At 41.6% G+C, this 20074-nt stretch overlaps 1 protein-coding gene across 1 annotated transcript; it reads right to left on the bottom strand.

Annotated features, from left to right (window-relative positions):
- Positions 1–1517: 1517 nt before the first annotated feature.
- LOC146026639 (small nuclear ribonucleoprotein Sm D1-like) lies at positions 1518–2161 on the bottom strand. The gene has a single exon (XM_083157467.1). It carries the CDS (start codon positions 2028–2030, stop codon positions 1671–1673), a length of 360 nt encoding a protein of 119 aa, XP_083013593.1. The 5' UTR covers positions 2031–2161; the 3' UTR covers positions 1518–1670.
- Between the last annotated feature and the right edge of the window lie 17913 nt (positions 2162–20074).

Raw genomic sequence — 20074 nt, 5'->3', positions numbered from 1 at the left:
GAATTTTGTCCTTTCACTGTTAGTTTGTGTCTGGGAGTGTGACGAGTGTTTCAAAGTAATGAAGAGTTATGTTGTTTGTATTTTATTGTGTTTTACAGGGGTAGGTAGAGGAGGATGTCTTGAGTTGAGGAAGTGCAGGGAGAGGGTGAGTTAGAAAAGGTTGTTACTCATGAGCCACTTGATACTTTTAATGTGGAACATGATGATGTACAGTATCCATCCACCCAGTTTTGGCCTTCCTCTACTGGAACATCAAGTACAGGTGAAAAATGCACTGATGACAAAAGTCATGAAGTCTTATAAGTTTATGTCCGTCAGCCGCATCTCTGCCCAACAAAATCAGAGATTTGGGAGTGAGTTGCGTGGGCTGTCAATGCTAAAAAAATGCCCTTTGCTTACAGAACTGTAAGAAAAGTGTTTACAATATTAAGTAATGTGCGAAGCTTAAAATGTCTAAGGAGTCTAGGATAGCATGGCAGACAGGTGCTTTCACTCTGTACCAGGCCCACTACCTGGAGATCCATTGAAGAACATTACTTTAACCTGAGGTCATAACTTACAGTGCTCCAGAAGGTCTGGCAAGTGTCTATGTTGTGGTAAACACAGTGTAGTATGTAGTATGTACTGTATGGGCTTTTGTTGTTGTTTCACATCTACAGTAGAACATTCCAGTTGTAATTTTTCATACAACAATGCAATTTTGTTTTTGAATGCTGAAATGCTTCTTTTGTAGGTCCATCATTTTGCTTCACCTACTAGATTCCATCAACATCTAAAGAGCCACCAATAAAAAGGCCTACAATACCACACTACAAGATTTCTGCAATCTTTTTAGAAGGTCATACAGCAGGTAATTCGGTGCAATGCTTTTAATAAAACCAACAAGACTAAAACTATATATAAAGTATATATTAATGAGTGTACAGAATTAAAGTGGACCTTAATGTAGACAATGTAAGGGTGCTGAGTTACAAAAGTAACCATGGAATAACTAAGTATGAGGGTGGGTTCAAAAATCAACGTCCTAACCATGACTAACAGAAAAATGGAAGTTTATTTGGAATTTCTCCATTTACTTCAGTAGACTTCTCCATTCTGATCTAACCTCTTGATTCCATTCATGAAAAAGTCTGGTAATTGGTCATCAAACCTGTCCTATAGAACAGCTATGATATCATCATCAGACACAAAAGTCTTCCAATCAATGTGTCCTTGAGCTCTGGACACAAGAGGAAGAAGTAGATAGGGGGCCGATCTTCTGAATAGGTATTGAAGTATTTTTGCCATTTTTTTCTGCATATTTGCTCTACATGTTTCACAATTTAGTGGTATTGCTCCTTTTATTATTTAAGAGCTACACAAATAAAATAAAATTTGTGCTGTATTATAAACAGTTTTTTACTAAGACCTCTTGTACATACATACATACATACATACATACATACATATAGAATATAAACGTCTACTACTATGTCAAAACACAAACTTTTGCATCCATTCTTGTATGGTTGTTTTTTTTTTTTTCACTTAACAGTTTTATTCAAAAGACAAAATGTTTCATAAACCCCAATATGGATGAGAACACACTCAAGATCCCTTACTTAAAAATTTAACAAAATCTGTACAAAATGATATTTCTTGTCCATAGGATTACGGCTTTTCTTATTAAACTATCGCCTTGGTCCTCCTCTTCCCCTGCCACGTCCTCTGCCTCGACCACGGCCTCTTCCCCTGCCACGACCAGCAACAGCCTCTCTCTTCTTGGATTTAACTTTTGGTTCTACGTCAACAAGTAATGTGTCAAGGGGTAAGCTGTCTGGCAGGATAAAGTAACGGATATTATTCCCCCGAATACTTAAGGTCTCCAACTGGACTGGCTCTCTATTCTTCACTGTCATTTTTACAGCCTTCAGATGAGTATTCATGCTCACATCAACCCCTGTGATAGTGCCATGGACCTGGGTCCCATTTTTCAATTCCACCGTCACAGTTTCATGGCTCAATTTCATCAAGAATCTAACCAGCTTCATGTCTGCCTGCGGCCGCTGTGGCACGGTCTCCCTCACACAGGAACGAACGGGGTATTAGCGGGATCGCTGCGGTATATATTCATGTACTAACAGCCGATACTGGAAGGCGCCTTACTAGAAGCCGCAGTGACCCGGATCTGTATGGTTGTTTTTAAAACACATATACATTATGCTTAAAAATGTGCAACCAGTCCTGCATAGACACAGAATGGAACCATAAGACATAGGGCCTGATTCATTAATGCGCATGTGTGTATTTGTGCATGTGTGGCCGCTGTATGGATGCCGCTGTATGAATGCCTTCGACTATCACAGTTGCTGAGGCATTCGTATGGGTAAGGGAGGGAGGAGGTGTGCAGGGAGTGGCATCAGGGTAACACCCAGCATATTATTGGTGTCCCCGTAAATATTTGGGCATTACCCTGGGAACATGGATGGGCCAATGCCTGCCAGGGGTGAGCAGCTGGATTCACATGACATCAGTGCCCACCCCCTCTTCGGTCGACACCAACGGAAATAAAAGTCAGTTCAGACTGACTTTTATTTCCAAAGGGGAGATAAATCATTCAATGGTCCCTGACGATCCAACTTGAATTATCCCCTATATCAGTGGCTTCTGGGAAAATATAGCTACAGTGTACACTGTTAACAATATTCCTCCTCTTTAATTACTAGTCTATTATAAACCAATTTCAATCTATTTATCCTTTGATCAACTTCCTTATAGCACCTGTTTTCTTTCCATATAAAATAATAATAATAATAACAACAACAATGTATCTGAATTTATATATACTGTTGGTTTTCCCCAAAAATGCTGCTTTAACCCTTTGAGCGTCTCTGTGAGAGATATGCAAATTATCTGCTAAAAATACCAGCGTCACTCACATTTGTTATATGAATTCAAATAAAAAATATTGTCTTAAAAAAGATTATATTTCCTATATATCGTAAACATTAGAGGACAGTATGATGAATAAAAATGTTTGCTTGGCAATTCTCACACCTACTTTGACAAATTTGCTTGCCACTCAAAGGGTTAAATTTATACTTAATAAAACAAAATGCGTATTCCAAATTGTAGTTTTAGTTTTACAATGTAGAATGATTACACAAAGCTGAAAAATAATTTACAACAAAAAGAGTAGCATTCTTTTTTTTATCTAAAAAATGGCTAGTGGCCTTCAAATGATAATGAAAATACTAAAACATTACATTAATACAGCTGTGGCATAATATGTATTATACTTAGGTATCTAGGGAACGTCCTATATAATCCCATTATCTAAATGACCATTTTGTCATTCAGAGTGAAGTACACTGGTGTTTATTAATCACTTAAAATCAAATGTGGCATTTTCAATTTTGCAAACTCAATTCCCCAAATTCAAGACATCAGCTGTAAACCTATAAAAGGGATGTAGAGGTTCTGCATGGTTACATTTTAATGAGATTGAAACTATACAGTTTCAAAGGAATATTAGGTTATTTGGCCATCTAGAGAATCTCTTGACATCATAAGCAGCAGTAGAGGATCTTTAACTATTTTCTGTGTATTGTAGTGGGAAAAAAAAAATAACCAGTTTAAGATTGATCACTAATATACTGTAGCACAAGCTGAAAACTAAGGTAGAATTTTATTAGAAACTCAGTTTGAATATACATAATAATTTTGTATTATAGCTAAGAAATCTTTGTAAAGGACATATTTATGCTTTCAACGTTCTTGAAATGCCTGGGAGACTTTTGATATAGATTGAGACTGCGTGGACACCTGGGAGAGTTGACAATTCTCCTGGAAAAGTACTTGGTTGTCTGCAAGGACATATCTCAGTAAACTGTAAAGTTCGACATTCCTTAGTGATACATCGCGAGATGGACTAAATGGGCAGAGTTGTTATACATAATTAGTGCAATCGTTTACTTTACCCGATCACTTGATGGCGGACACCACGTGATAAAGTCATGCTATTTTTCTTCTTTCATATCATACTTCCACAAGATTTAATTTAGCAATGGATGAAAAATAGACTTTTAATGAAATTTCATCACTCTAGCAAAAAATTACATATCTACCTGTACAGAACTCATGACCTTTATTTTAGAATTGTTTTCTTTAAATCATCCGGAAAACCTTTTCCACTTCAAACTACTGTATTCTACAGTATATTATTCTCAGCAAAAGAATTAAAAAACAGGATGTCCACATCAGACTGTATAGGAGATAACTTTTCATGATGTCATATAGCTTACTTCAGATGTGATTGTTTTTGCAATTGCTCCTTTTTGTGCTAACAATTGCAATGGCATTCTAATATGGGCATAAACTATTTTTTTAAACTCTTTATTTTTGCAGTTGCAAACAATACAGTTAAATGAGACATATATCTGGACAATGCATTTACAGACAATTTGGTTATGAATACCACTATCTTTTTTTGTTTTTATGTTAGTTCAGCGAACAAACAGCAAAATAATAGCATTGGGGAAACACAGAGAAAGAAAGAACAGAGGGGGGGGGGGAAAGAGAGGGGGTGGGGGTCAGTTAACCTTGCACATGAAAGGGTATCTACTGTTCATGAACTAAATTTATCAGAGCAACAAGCAAGAGCCAGTGATTGCATCTACCCAGGGAGTTGCCTCAGGTAATATACATACCAGGGAGTCCAAATTGATCTGTATTTCCCCACTGAGTCATGTAGCAGCGCAGTGATATACTCCATGGAATCTGCAAACCAGACCTTATTGATAATGGCCTGAATGGAAGGGGTGGTAGGTTGTTTCCGAGATCGGCAATCTGGCGGAGTTGAGTACGTTGCCACATAGCTTGCTTTTTAGGGTTTGAGGTCCCTGCAACTGGTCTGCAAAGAAGAGCCAACAAGGGATTTGTTGGGGTCGGGGAAACCAATATCTTTCCTAAAAGAGAAAAATGTTATCCCAGTAGGAGCTAATCTGGGGGCAATCCCACCATATGTGAATGAACGTACCCTGTGATCCACAGTTCAGCCAGCACTGACTAGAGCTAGAAGGGAAAATACTGTGGAAACCATATACCACCTAGAGTAGACTTTAAAGGCATTTTCCTTGAGATTCGAGTTTATTGAAGATTTTGCTATTAGTGTTTTTATATCTGACCACTCCTCCTCCTCCAGAGAAATGCCCAAATCCATTTCCCAAGCTACCTCAAAAGGTTCTTTAGCCGGGGGTTTGCCTGCCAGCAGGGAGTATAGATATGAGATTGCTCCCCTGCGGTCTGGGCTATATATACAGAAACGTTCAATGTGAAGTGGGGATCTGGGTTTAGTTGATTTGTATAGAGACTTTACAAAGCTGGAAATCTGGAGGTAGTCAAAATATCTAAGACTCTGACTGTCAATGATGTGCATTAGACGAGTGATACCTGCCGAGATCCAGGATTGTGAGTAAGGAGACATACATCCTAAAGGAAAATCCAGTGTCGCCAGAGAGGGGTGAGAGGGGAGGGATATGGTGTCAGATGAAGTTTTTTGTTTAGATAGTCCCACTATTTTAACACAGAGTGGACACAGTGTCCAGTACCGAGGCTGGTCTCAATTTCGGTGGTAGCCAGGGGAGGAAGCAAATCGAATGGTAGTCAATTAGTTTGCTCTCCAGAGATACCCTTTTCCTGACCCCTGCCTGCGTGTGCCAAGCTACAACATGGCTCAATTACGTAGCGCCTGAAAGTAACATTTAATCATAGGTAGGCCTAGTCCACCATTGGAAGAAGGATCTGTTTAATCTAGGGGATTTGTTTGACCATACAAATTTGCCACACAAAGACTAAATTGTACGAAGGTAAGACGTAGGGACCACTATGGGGATTGTTTGAAATAGGTATAATAATCGGGGTAAGATGTTTATTTTAATCAAATTTATCCGGCCTGTCCAGGATATAAATAAAGGGGACCAGGTTGCTAGATCTTTTTTAATGGAGCATAGAATAGGTACATAATTGGCTTTAAATAATTGGTCAAAGTGTTTTGTTATCTGTACACCCAGGTACTTTATAGATTGGGGGCGCCAAATGTAATTAAAGTTTGACTCTAGTAATTCCATGGTGGTGTTGGGAAGGTGAAATGCTTCTGCTTTTGATTTTGAGTTATTTATTTTGTGATCTGAGAGGCTACCGTATAGTGAGAGTTCAGCCTGAAGGTTTGGAAGTGAAGTCAGTGGAGAAGACAGTGTTAACAGGACATCATCTGCAAATAACGATATTTTATATTGGGAGCCCCGAACAGTAATCCCCTGTATATCCTGGTTCTTTCTGATGTGGGCTGCCAAGGGTTCGATACTAAGGGCGTACAGTAAGGGGGACAATGGGCACCCCTGCCTGGTGCCATTTCCCAGACCAAAGGACCGAGAAACTACACCATTGGTGGTAACAACTGCTTTTGGACTGTGGTACAGAGCTTGTATGGCTGACATAAAGCCCCCACAGAAACCGTAAGTCTTCAGTGTCTGAAACATAAAAGGCCAAGAGAGGCGGTCAAACGCCTTCTCTGCGTCTAGTGAAAGCAGGATCGCCGGAGTCTTGGTCTTATTGATGTATAAGATCAGGTTGATGGCTCGCCTCGTGTTGTCGTGGGGACAAAACCCACCTGATCTGCATCAATCAATGAGGTAAGGTATGGGCATAAACTATTTTAAGCATAAGGGTGCACAATTTTGTCGCATCTTTTCCATCTACTGGCATAGAGTTGCTAATACAATGCTACCATCAAAATCTCAGTGCCTCTGAAGATGCAACGAATGAGCTGCTATCTAGGGATGCAGGGTGCACTATCCAGTAACAAATAAGATTTATTTATGCATGCCCATATACAGTAACACCATTTGAATAATAATTGCTAATAATCCAAGCAAATAGACAGAAGGGCAGGCTAGTCCCAGGATGCATACAAGGTTGCATTTGCTCTTTTTTTCATGCATACAATGCAGGAATAGAGGTGTCACTAGGGAGTTATGGATTGCACCTGGGTGTCACCCTTCCAACAGATGGCACCAAGAGGCTAGCTCCTCTGCAATGCCAGGGTGTCAGGTGTTACACTGTGACAGGTACTTGTTTCCTAGAACGGCGCCCACGATATTGATCTTAGGCATCGCAAGGAAAAAAATCCCGTCGGTCGCATCGCATGCGGCCAAAAAATCGCATGTGATGCGACCGACGCGATTACCGCAATTTTACATAGGGAACAGAGGCGCTGGAACATTTTTAGGTTGGGGGGGCAAGATATAATCTCATTTTGGCGCCCCCTAAATTGCTGTATGTTACCCCCGGGCACTATACACACTGGCAGCGGCATATATGCATGGGCATTATACACAGGGCAGCGGCATATATGCGTGGGCATTATACACAAGGCAGCGGCATTTACGCATGGGCATTATACACAGGGCAGCGGCATATACACGTGGGCATTATACACCGGGCAGCGGCATATACATGTGGCCAGAGACACCAGGATTTACATTAATCCAGGGGTTGTCATTTACTCGTAAAAAGTGGAAAAAGTGGCAGTGTCACCCCCAAACAGATTTATGTGATTATGTCTGATTATGATAATCAGACATAATTACATAAACCTGTTTGGGTGTGAATCCAGGGGTAAATGACAACCCCTGGATGTGTCAGTCACTGGGGAAGGGAGGGTGAGAGAAGCAGCATTGGCGGGCGCACATCTTCCCTGCCACCCGCCCGGCTATATTACTGATTAATCAGCTGCCCACCCGCCCGCCAGGCTATATAACTGATTTATTATCAGCCGCCCGCCCGCCCCTATATTACTTATGTATTATCCAGTGGTGCAGCTAGGTGCCATGGTGCCCGGAGCAAGGGCATGTTTTGCGCCCCCCCAATTTGTCGTAGACGGGGCATGGCTTAACATTATACCACACACCCAGGGGCAAACGCAGGATTTCTAAAGAGGGGTTTCTCTATGTATAACCCTGACTCATATAAAAATACATACACATTTAATGAAATCTCCCCTTCAACTACTCACACACAACACCCCTCTCAACCCACTCACTGTCCACCCTACAGCACTTTCCCACCCCATTAAAATAACCCCCCCCCCCCCCCAAAAAAAAAAAAAAAAAAGCACTCTCCCTGGCCCTCCAATATTCACCCACAGCATACACAAAAGTACCTTTTCCCTAATGTAGCTCCTGGAGGACTTCTTGCTCAGCCTCCGAGTCCCAGCAGAGACACACAGCAGGCGGCCTGTCAATGAGGGGAGCCTAGGGTGGCTGCTCGGACAGACAGGCCGTGCAGACAGGCTCCTCTGTGCCCATCTCCTTCCTGCCTCCAGCAGCCAGCTGCGAACAGTGTGGCCAGGGAGATGAACGTGCGTGGGGCTGAATAAAGGGCTGAGCGGGGGAGGTGATCGGCTGGGCAGCTAAACTGGTGAGTCTGCCGTTGCCTGGGACGGCTGTCCCCTGTAACCCTCTCCCGTGCCGCTGGTATTATCATCCGCCCGCCCTCCTTTATTACATACCAGGCTCCGGGGATGGCTGCTGCTGCTGCCGCCGGGGAGATGTGTAGAAGACGCGCCCGCCAATCACAGTGTATGTGGAGGGGATGCGCCGGCAGTGATTGGCTGGCGCGTCTTATGCACATCTCCCCGGCGGCAGCAGCAGCAGCCATCCCCGGCGCCTGGTATGAAATATAGGCGGCCGGGCGGATGATACTTCTTTAATATAGGCGGGCGGGCGGCTGTAATATAGGCGGGCGGGCCGGACATACTGGCGCCTCAGTAATTTGGGGGGGGGGGGCAAGCTGCCCCCTCGCCCCCCCCGTTCCGGCGCCACTGATAGGGAACAATGTTAAATGGCCCAATTGACCCGATTTCACATAGGGAACAATGTTAAATGGCCCACATTTAACATAGCCGACGTGGATAGTGGGGGTATGAAAAGGTCGGAGGACGCGTACCGCCGCCCCTCGCGGGCTCGCTTCGCTCGCCACGCTTCGCTCGCCACGCTTCGGGTTGACGTTGATCGTGGGGTGGCGTTAACAATTGGGGGGCCATTTCACACTTCATGGTAGCTATTTGGGGTCTGTGGGCCATTTAACATTGTTCCCTATGTGAAATCGGGTCAATTGGGCCATTTAACATTGTTCCCTATGTAAAATCGCGGTAATCGCGTCGGTCGCATCGCATGCGATTTTTTGCCCGAATACGATGCGACCGATGTGATTTACAATTTACCATGCATTTCTATGTAAAATCGCGGACATTGCATCGGTCGCATCGCATGCCATTATAATGGCATGCGATGTACATGCGCCGTTCTAGGAAACAAGTACCCTGTGACATTCTACAGCAGCACCTGGCTCCTTTCACTGAGGAAGAGCTGGCAATGCACTAAGAGTTTATGGGGTCAGCCCAGCATCGCCAGGGATGCTGAACACACCCCATAAGTAATGCAAACCAGAGATAATTGCCCTTCCCTGGAGAGCACACTACTGTGATGTGTGTATGTGTGTTATTTTCACCTAAAAAAGCAAAACTTTAGGTCTCTTGCCAGAACAGAAGATGTTGACTTAGAGCAAAATGCTTTCTTATTCAGGTCAAGTCACAACTTTTCCGCACTAGCCGATTTGGAATATCTAAATTTCTATTTTTTCACTCCACCCTAGTGCTCATCCCTACTATATTCACACCCCTGTGAGGAAGCCACTCCGGAAGCTTCACTGCAGGGGGTGTCTGGTCAGCATGTCTATACACACAAACAGTAGCAGCAGACTGTCATTATTCCTGCACTGACCAGACTTGTTAATTGATTTAATCTCAACCTCTCACCTAGTGTATTTGTGAGACTGGGGGAAATTTACTAAGATGTGAGTTCTGTTTCACATGGGATGCTGTTCACAACAACCAATCAGAATCTATTTATTTTTTATTCAGCACCTTCTAGAAGATAATATGTTATCATTAATAATTATTACTATCCCACATTACGAGCCTTATTATGGTTCATTCTCAGCTGCCGCTCATTCACACAGGGACCAATGTTTTGCATATGCGCAGCAGCATTTCTGAGCATGTGAATACGCTGGGTGCATGCAAACTCGGCAAGAAGTCTGGTTGCCAAGCACACGCTCCCAGCCTTGTGAGCGGGGGATGGAGAGGGGCATGAGGTGCTGGGCTGGGTCATTAGCTTATGTGTACACCCTGTGTTTCATGGGCATTCCCATTAAAACGCTGGGCATACATATGCTAATGTGGTCGTGATGCCAGCTGACATAGCCAGATGTCAGCTGCCTGCCCAATTCCCTGTATTTCTTTGCTCAGATGCACGAGTGGACTGGGCCACCACATGTGCATGTGCCTTCATCATCATTCAATGGTCGGAGACCATTGAAAGATGGGGGAGGTTCCCACTGGCATGCAAATGGATGTTCATGCGGACTAACCATTTGCAAGGCAGGGTTTAGGTCATTCGCAAGGGTGCATGCACACATCCGAGCGAATGAACCAGAATAAGGCCCTACATCCACAGTCCAAAGTTACCGTGGGTATGGTTCTTTAGGTCTACAAGAGAATGGTCTACAAGCATTGGGTCAACACTATTAGGTCGACATTCAGAAAGTTCGACATGGGTCTAGGTCGACACAAACAATACCGCACACGTTGACTCAAAAAACTGTGAAAAACCCCATGTTGACCTTTTGACTGTTGACCTATCTCCATGTCGACCTAATGGTGTTGACCCATTAAGTGTCAACCAACATGCTGTAGAACAAATGACTGTTTCACCTCCAAAATGGGTCATTGGACAAGTCGACAAGAGGAGGGTCGACATGCATTGGGTCAACCACTGAAGGTCAAGACAATAATTCACTTCTCTTTCAATCCTTTGTACAATGATATATAGCCTGTCATTGTATTCATTAAGTCACACTAATATTTCTATCAAACCTAGGAATATTAGTCAAAAATATTCTTAAATATTGTGAAAATGACTACAGGGTACAAAGTATTAGGGGTCTATACATGTGATTTTGTTATTGATGTCCAGGTAATGAATCATTAAATTCTTAAATGTAAATTAACTTTTTAAATCCCTTTTGTAACAAATAATCTAAGCATTTACTTGATAAAGATGCTGTCGTATGTCATTAGTAATGTATTTGTTGCAAGCTCCCCACTAGTCAAAGGTGAGTGTGTGTGAACTATGCAAATACAATGTAAATGAGGTCCCCATTAGCCATGTTCACTTGGGTTTTTTCAGGTCCCCACTAAGCATGGTCAGAACATTACTTCATAAATTTAGATAATTAAAGTTGTGTATAAGTTAGTAAAGCTATGGATACAGTTACAGATTTGTTTCATACTTCTAGAAATTTTAGGAAGGGTGGTCCCCACAAGTGATGATCAGAAAGTTGGTCCCCACACAACATGAAAACCAGTGTGTGTGTGTGTTTGTGTACCATACCAGATGCCACTGACCCAGGTGCCACTTCTGTGCATGAGCTCATATGAATAATTTCTGTCAAGCTCAGACCCTTAAAGTTGATGCCTTACTATACATTACTTACTAGTTCATAGTAATATTCCTTTCCTTTTACTTTCTTAAAATAAAAATAAACCGTGAATAAATGAGCCTTAAATAGGAATGATGACCTGAATGTCTTATCATTTCCAGAGCCAGTGACTACTGTTTATAATCTTTACTTAGTAGCAGTAGTAGTACGTTTATTTATAAGGCGCCGCAAAGTGTCCGCAGCGCCGTACATAGCAAACAAAAAAACAAATTACAAGGTAACGTACAGGGTGTGTTGAAAGATACAGTATAAATAGGGGTATAGCTGGTAGAACTAAAATCAGCATCAGTTCAGAAGTAGGTGTCAAAATTGTCAAGGAGACTGAAGATGAAGTAGAGGAAGGGAAGAACAGGACAGGAGCACAGGTGAGGTAATGAGGTAGGGTGAGTACGTGAGGAAGGAGGGCCCTGCTCATAAGAGTTAACATACTAAAAATAGGTGGGTGGACGAACGAAATGTATAAAGGAAAAAGATTTGAGCAAAAATGGCTCAACATATTATTAAGAGATGGTCGTCTATAATTATATCAAATTTGATGCTAAAAACCTTATTTTGACTTTAAAAATATAATTTTGAAGCAGTGTTTCAGTGCTTCTTTATTTCATATATTAGTATTTAGGACTAATCATTACTATAAAGCTGATGGCATATTTCAAGTTTCAATCATTCCTATCTTTAAAAAGTGTTAATGCAAATATCAAACTTTCATTACTTGTTAGGTGTCATCTAAAAATAAGCATACCATATTTTCAAATTTCAAATTTATTATTTGACATTCCTCAGCTTGATAAATCATGTAACGGCTGTGTCAGATGGGCAGTCTATGATACAGTGATTTTCTTGCCAGGAAAATACAGCGTTCTAAAGAGATTATACACTCAGAATAACATTAAAGTAAATAGTCAACACTGATCTTCTGTTACACAAAAGCAATTCTTCTATCAAAACGCTGTATGCAGCAATCTCACTTTTGAACACTGCTGTTTCCTGGCCAGCAAATCATAGTGTTTTAAAATTACTGCCTGGCATTGCCTTCAATCAAGGAATTGTGATAACATCATTTAATTATATAACAACTCTCTTGCCTCCTTTACAGATATTTACAGATGCTAAGGATATGCGCTTTATTTATTCTATTTAAAATGTATAGATGGGTAATAGAAAATGGTGATTTGTTTCATGTGAAAATTATATTAGATAGAATTGACCTAATAAAATTTGTTGAAAATCTGTTTGGAAATTCAGTCACATTAATCAAACTGCACTTAAAGAATTTATATAATTTCAATTGTTGAATTAAGCTAAAAGTGAACAAATTCTAAACTACTGTCTAGTTTCAGATTTTTACTTACATATGAATACTGAAACAGCATGACATGAATTTATTGTGATTTATATCAGCTTACTAAAACACACTTGACCATAAAATACTTAAGAAAACTCCATAATGTTTTATTTTGTATATAGAGATGCTCCAAACTTTCAACTTTGTGACCTCCACAACCTCTCCACAATCAGTAAGAAAGAGCACAGAAAACACTAAAGTAATCAAGAAAGAAAGCAAAACTGACCATACTCACACAAGCAAGCACACAAAAAAAGATTACAATCAAAAAGAATATGGAAAGAAGCACAGAGTTGACTAAAAGCCATAGCCAGCTCAAGGCATCCCTAAGCGTAGGCCAACTAGGGATATGCCTAGGGCATTTGCAATGCCTAAAGGCAATCAAACCAAATATATATATAGCTTGTCAGCTGGTCCTGTCATAGTGCCTCTTTCCTGGCCAGCTAGTGTTGCCTGCTCCTGGCCTCCTGTAGCATGATAGGGTCATTTTTTTAAAGGGGGCATGGTTCACGGGATTCCAAGATTGGGCCATGCCCCAACTTTGCCTGGGCCCAAATGGTCTGAGTGCCGCCCTACCTGCTGCACTTTCTTCCTCTGGCTGGTCACTGGGGCAGAAGGTAATATTTGTATAGGGACTGGGGGAACAGAGAGTGGGGTGAGTGTGCAAACTTGCAGTTGACTGTGAGTAGATAGCCACCACCCAGACAGAAAGAAAACATGGCCAGTGTAATTTTGTAAAAGAATTGCAAAACTATAGCAGATCACTATCCGAAAATCCATATGCAATTCCGTTTACCATCCATATGTATTTTCTGGCCCTATTTGGGCTGGTGCATGCATGATGCAAATAGTATGTGTGCACAGTCATTAAATAATCGTTCAATTTAAAAATCAGCGACCAACTCTGAATCAGGCTAATAGTTCTTTTAATCACAGCTTTAAATTTGTAACACATTTTATCTATATGTCTAGTGTCAGCTTGCATGTCTCTGAAACACTGCCACCTGTTGGCAGTGAGTGAAACTACATCTCTTTCTCTCTCACACATGCACAAACACAAAGGTGATCACAAGGTAGCAGACTAGCTTTGAATGCATTTAAGCATTTGCTTTGAGCGTGCTTAGTAGTTTATACTAGTAAGCCTTCTTGAAGCTAATGCTTCGAAAGCTACTAGATGTAGTTTAAATTGCTGATATCTGATGGCAGTGTAAGCCACCTCATTCCAAATGCCAAAGCTAGTAGATGTAGTTTCACATGCTGCCAACAAATGTCAGTTTTTCAGGGACATATATTCGCAGCATTTTAAGTTTCTCCTCATTTTTATCTTGACTATACAAACAAAGTTGGATTTTATACAGGTTGAGTATCTCTTATCCAAATTATTCCGAAAAACCTTACATTCCAGTAAATGAAAATCTTGCTAAAAGCACTACTGGGGACATCTGTAACAGCACTACTGGGGAGATAATATGTAACTGGCACTAAATATGTGCAATACAATGATTGCTTGGAATTTAACTTCAGTATCCGAGATTGTACACAAACTTTGTTTCATGTTTTGAAACCTTGTTTTCTGCACAAATAAAATATATTTGTGTGTATTTCATGTGTTTGTACAACATAAATGCAGGATACCTCAAGATACTGTACATCATTAAAATATAAAATTATTCTGAAATACGGAATAATCCGTTATCCAAAATACTCCTGGTCCCGAGCATTTTGTATAAGGGATACTCAACCTGTATGTTATTACATCTTTTGCACCACATTATACAATTATTTTTGTCCTTCCATTTAATTTTTTTAAAATATTACATCTCTTAAATTAAAAATCTTTCAGGATAATAGCTATGCAAAACACTTAATTTGGACGCTATTTGGTGTGGTACTGTACATATTCAGTACAAAAGTTTTGAGAAGATTCCCCACAAAATGGTTTGTTTAAACCTGCATCCTTCAGCATTCATCTGGCTCTCTTCACCAGTGTGCGGTTCACTCGCATCCTTACTACACCATTTTGTTCTTCACTGTAGGTCATGATCAATTGATTTTCAATTCCATATTTCTTGAATAGAATTTCACTTCTTTGTTTAGATATTCTCCACCATTGTATGAACTTAAGGTCATTTGTCTGTGACCTGTTTGATTTTCTATAAGTCTCTTGTAGTCTGCTACTTCAGCCTTCTCATTGATGAAGTAAATATACTGCACATAATTCTTTTGACGGTATTAATTGATGTTATAAAGTATTTGTTACCACTTATTGACTTGACCTCCATTGTACCACAAATACTGTATAGGTATCTACTTTATTGGTGCTTCAGCTCTGCTTGTTGATTTTAGTTTTGACAGAATCCTTTGATTTCATGTTATACAGCTTTCACACACAGGTTTATCTGCTAATGAGCAGTCTTCTAAGGGGAAAAAAGGACACAGTAGGAAACACTTGAAATGTTTATTACATTTGCCAGCATACAGTATGTACCATTAGTACTATTAAGGACAACAATTTTGTAAATGTTCACAATAGGAGTTTTGCATGGAGAACCTTTAAAAGCATATTCAATATTTACTGTAAATGGAAAAATTATGCTCTACAATTTAAAACACCAACAGAAATTGTACCTCAACTGCCCCATCCATAATTCTAAGGGCTACAAATCAGAGTATTTTTTCATGGTAAGGGCAGTAAATATGCCATTCTGAAAGGAGGCATGCTGGTTTAAAAAGAGGGAAATCCTCTCTTTGTCCCCTCAACAGTTAATGTATAGTGATCACTCCACAATGATTAAATAGCATAAAATAAGTACAAATTTCCTCATATGAATAAGAACTATTGCCTAGATCAGGGGTGGTCAACCCATGGCATTCGAGCCACATGCAGCTCTATCATTAATGAGCTGCGGCTCCTGCATTTAGGATGATCACCCCCCCCCCCATCACAGTGCTCAAAGTGTGCCATATACTGGCATTTCAAGCGCTGCACTTTTTTTTACTTCCAACTGCTTCTTCCAGATCACTGTGGGCAGCAACCCATGCCTCCTCTCCCCCAAGCATAGTGGGTAGGCTGCAGAGCCCCCCATATACTGGATGTCCACCGGCATCCACCTCTCCACTCAGCAGGTGGCCTAAGTAGTCCCCCTCTTCCACATATGGTAGATGTCCTTCTTACCACACAGCGGGTGGCCTGTGACAACACCATCCCTACACAGCAAGCGGACCGTGGCAACACTCTTTCCACACAGCAGGCAGCCTGGGGCACCCCCCTTCCTGCACAAACAGTGGGTGGCTACACAGCGGGTGGCCTGTGTGCCCATCTAAAATTGGGGGCCTGAAGTTCATCATCTAACTGTTCTACCTGCCTGCAAAAGTAATCAATAAAACATAATCAGGCTCCCAGGACGCCCACTTGCAGATTGCCCAGATCCCATCCCTGCTGCTGGAGATCTACATTGCACACTCCTGGGGTAACCGGACGTAGTGGGTAATAAGTAAGTTGTTTATGTAAGGGTATGTAAGTAGGGTTGGTGTTAAAATCTGTCTTTGTGACCGTGTCCTACTGTTGGCGTCAGTATTTCAATGACTGTGTATCATGGGAATGTCCATAAAAAACGCTGGGCGTTACCATGGGTGAGCGTCGTTATCGCCACTGTCCTTCCCTGTCTCTCCCTCCCTGCAACGGACAGCCCAGCGAGTGTGTAACTCGCAAAGCCGTTCATTGCCAGAGTCAGCACATGAGCAAATACGTGCTTGCCCATGCGGAGATCCTCCACCATCGGAATGGGGTCAAATTTGCCCCATTGTTAATGGTGTTGAATTAGGCCCAACATTTGCACACAAATTCTGGAAACCTTTATATAGAATCCTGCTTTATGCTATTAGAGAATAGTGGATTAGTGCCCAATAAGGAACCAATTTTAAGTGACCGCTTTTTTATAACACTGTAGTTTTAAAAAGAGCAAGGATCTGATATGATGCCTTTTAAGCAAAGTTTCAACTTCTGGGCCTGGTTTAGGGCCTAATTCAGACATGGTCGCAGGGCAAATTCGTTCTAAAAATGGGCAAAACCATGCTGCACTGAAGGTGGGGCAAATGTAAGATGGCAGAGAGAGTTAGCTTTGGGTGGAAGATGTTCAATCCATACTTGCCTACCTCTTGTGAGGGAGAAAATGCTCTGTTCCGGAACTTCTCTGGTAATGTATGATTGCCATCACCTGTGGGGAGCTAGTTAATTGATAAGAAAGGTGTTTCACCACAGGTTATGGCAATCATCATAGGTGTGCGCAGCCCATTTTATTAAAGGGTGCACAATCGGAAGGGCGTGTCTATCATTGCCGCATACCTGACGTCAATGCTAACATATTGAAAAATGTATATAATAGATGAACGAAGATTAACAGTGGCTGGCTCCTACTCAGCGAGTCGTTATCAGGTGTGGCACTCTGTTTGCAGCAACACAGAGAGGAGTCTTTGATTGACATGGGCGGGCAGTCATGTGCATGTTGTGAAATCATCGCATCACACTGGGCACAGTAACATGTCTGGAGACAGGGCCTGAACTGCAGGGGCAATACAGCGCCCCAAACCACTGCACCCAGAGCCGGAATTAGAACTCATGGGGCCCTAGGCAAGATACCGGTTCGGGGCCCCACTCCCTCCAACAATACATAGCACTATATTTTCTTTCCTGATTAATATCCCTTGATAAGTCCCACTCTGTCCCATGTCACACTGCAACAAGAAAAGGGTGACAGTTTGTGGCTATATTAACATATATATTAATACAACACATAGGCGTCCCTCCCCAGATAATAATACATACTGTAGCATAGACCTTACTCCTCCAAAGATAATACAACTTACAGGTGGTATCATCCCCCAAAGATAATAATACAGCATATAGGTCCCCCCAGAAATGAATACAGCACATAAGTCCCTCCCAGATAATAATAAAGCACATACATTCCCCACCCTGATAATAATGCACATACATCCCACAGACAATAATACAGCAAATAGCACCCCCAGATAATACAGCACATAGGTCCTCCACACACAGATAATAGTACAGCACATAGGTCCCCCCACATATAATACAGAAAATGGGTCCTCCCCACACAGATAATAGTACAGCACATAACATGCTCCCCCATATAATACAGCGCATAGGTCCTCCCCACCAGGATAATAGTACAGCACATACCCCCCCCCCCATAAAAAACAGCACATTGGTCCTCCCCATCCATATAATAGTACAGCACATAGGGCCCCCACTCAGATAATAGTACAGCACAAAAGTCCCTCCACATATAAAACAGAACATAGGTCCTCCCCATCCAGATAATATGGCACAAATGTACCCCCACATATTATACAGCACATAGGTCCTCCCCACCCAGATAATAGTACAGCACATAGGCCCCCCATATAATACATTACATAGGTCCCCCCACTCAGATAATAGTACAGCACATAGGCCCTCCCATATAATACAGCACATAGTAGGCTCCCCACTCAGATAATAGCACAGCATATAGGACCCACAATGCTGCGTGGCAAGCGCAAAGGGGGTACAGGTCATTAGGGGGTGCCTGGGCACCAACTGTGCACACGCCTATGGCAATCATTACAAGGGAAGTTCAAGAACAGAGCATTTTCTTCCTTATGGAGAGGGTCAGTTAGGCAAGGATGATTCAAACTGAATTCTAATTTCAGTGTAAAAATAAAGCATCCAGTATTTACCCTGTAAAGAATCAAAATAACTCACCCAAATCTTAAGGTGGCCATACACTACTGCAATGTATGACAGCAGTGTATGGCCATCTGACCCCCCCCCCCCCCCCCCCCCCCGAGTCATTTCATGCTGTACTTTCACATGCAATATGTTGCATGCAACCCCCTTGCCATGCCATGTTGCAGGCTGGGTTTGAAAATTAAATGAAGGAGAGGATTGGCTGCTTGTTTATCACTCTCCACTTTGTGAGGAATTTAGGGTATAAAAATGGAGATATTGCCCCTAGAAACTAATCAGTTTCTAGTTATAATCCTGTCTAGAAGATAAATAATAACCAGGATCTTATTGGTTGCTATGGGCCACATATTCACTTCTATAAACCTTTACTTTAGTTTAAAAAAATACCCCTTAGTGAACAGAGAATGCCTAGGCATAGTTTTCTGAACTATATCTGTGAAGCTATTTCAGTAAATGGCAACATACAGTGCAACTCTTATTCTAAACAGTCATACAGTGATATATGCAAGAGTGAGTGGGTTAAAATCAATTTCCTGCAGCAATCAATAGAAATAATTAACTCTGCTTGGCTGAAGTGCTGATATAAAGTACTTTAGGGTTGTTGTTTTTTATAGATATGACCCTTTCTGTCTGCACTGTTCAAGAAAATGGAAATTAATTTTATTGTATAAATGAGTCAGGGTAGGCAGAAAATATAAATGAAGCACAAGTTACATGTCAGGAAATTTTCAGTTTGTAAGCAAAATTGTTAGTACTGTATAAATATAAATGACCGAAGGTGCAGGTTACAGTACAGAATGTGCCAAACAGATATCATGGTGGCACAAGCTATTTTTTACAAGTGCAGTAGGATTGTAGTGCATTGCAAAAATACTACCAGTGCATAGATGTTTCATTCTCCTGACTAATGCCTTCCCTCTGTGTGATGCAGAAAAAAAGGATGTACAGTGTAATTTTATATGCCACCTTTTTGTGTTTTTGCATATTAAAATAATGCATACCTCCAAACTGTTTTGCTTACAGCAGGACAGACCTGCTAATTGAACACTGTCCCACTCACAGGGCGCAATGCCCTGCATGGGGAGGGCTAATAGGGAGAGCAAGTGATTGCTGCTACTCTGCTCTGCAAAGCAGGAAGTTATCACTGAATAGATGCTGTGCGCGCATACAGTATCTAGGCATCTAGCAGTGCAGGGAGGGGAACCCCAGGCTGCTCAGAAACTCAGGGAGCATTGGGCAAAACCACAAAATGGGGGATCATGGCATGTGGTCCTGCCCCCTTCAGTTCAGACCCTGCCCCTCCAACTAAGGCCTCACCTCTTTCTTGAATGTGGATGCGCCTATGTCTAGTGTCCATGAGTCTCCAAAACACT

This window comes from Crinia signifera, chromosome 1 (genome assembly GCF_055691185.1).
Source record: "Crinia signifera chromosome 1, ASM5569118v1, whole genome shotgun sequence".
In the NCBI taxonomy this organism is placed as follows: Eukaryota; Metazoa; Chordata; class Amphibia; order Anura; family Myobatrachidae; genus Crinia; species Crinia signifera.
This window is presented reverse-complemented; position numbering and strand designations above follow the sequence as displayed.

Bases quoted from the DNA above. Each gene is read 5' to 3' on its own strand.
- LOC146026639 (XM_083157467.1), bottom strand. From the start codon at position 2,030: ATGAAGCTGGTTAGATTCTTGATGAAATTGAGCCATGAAACTGTGACG.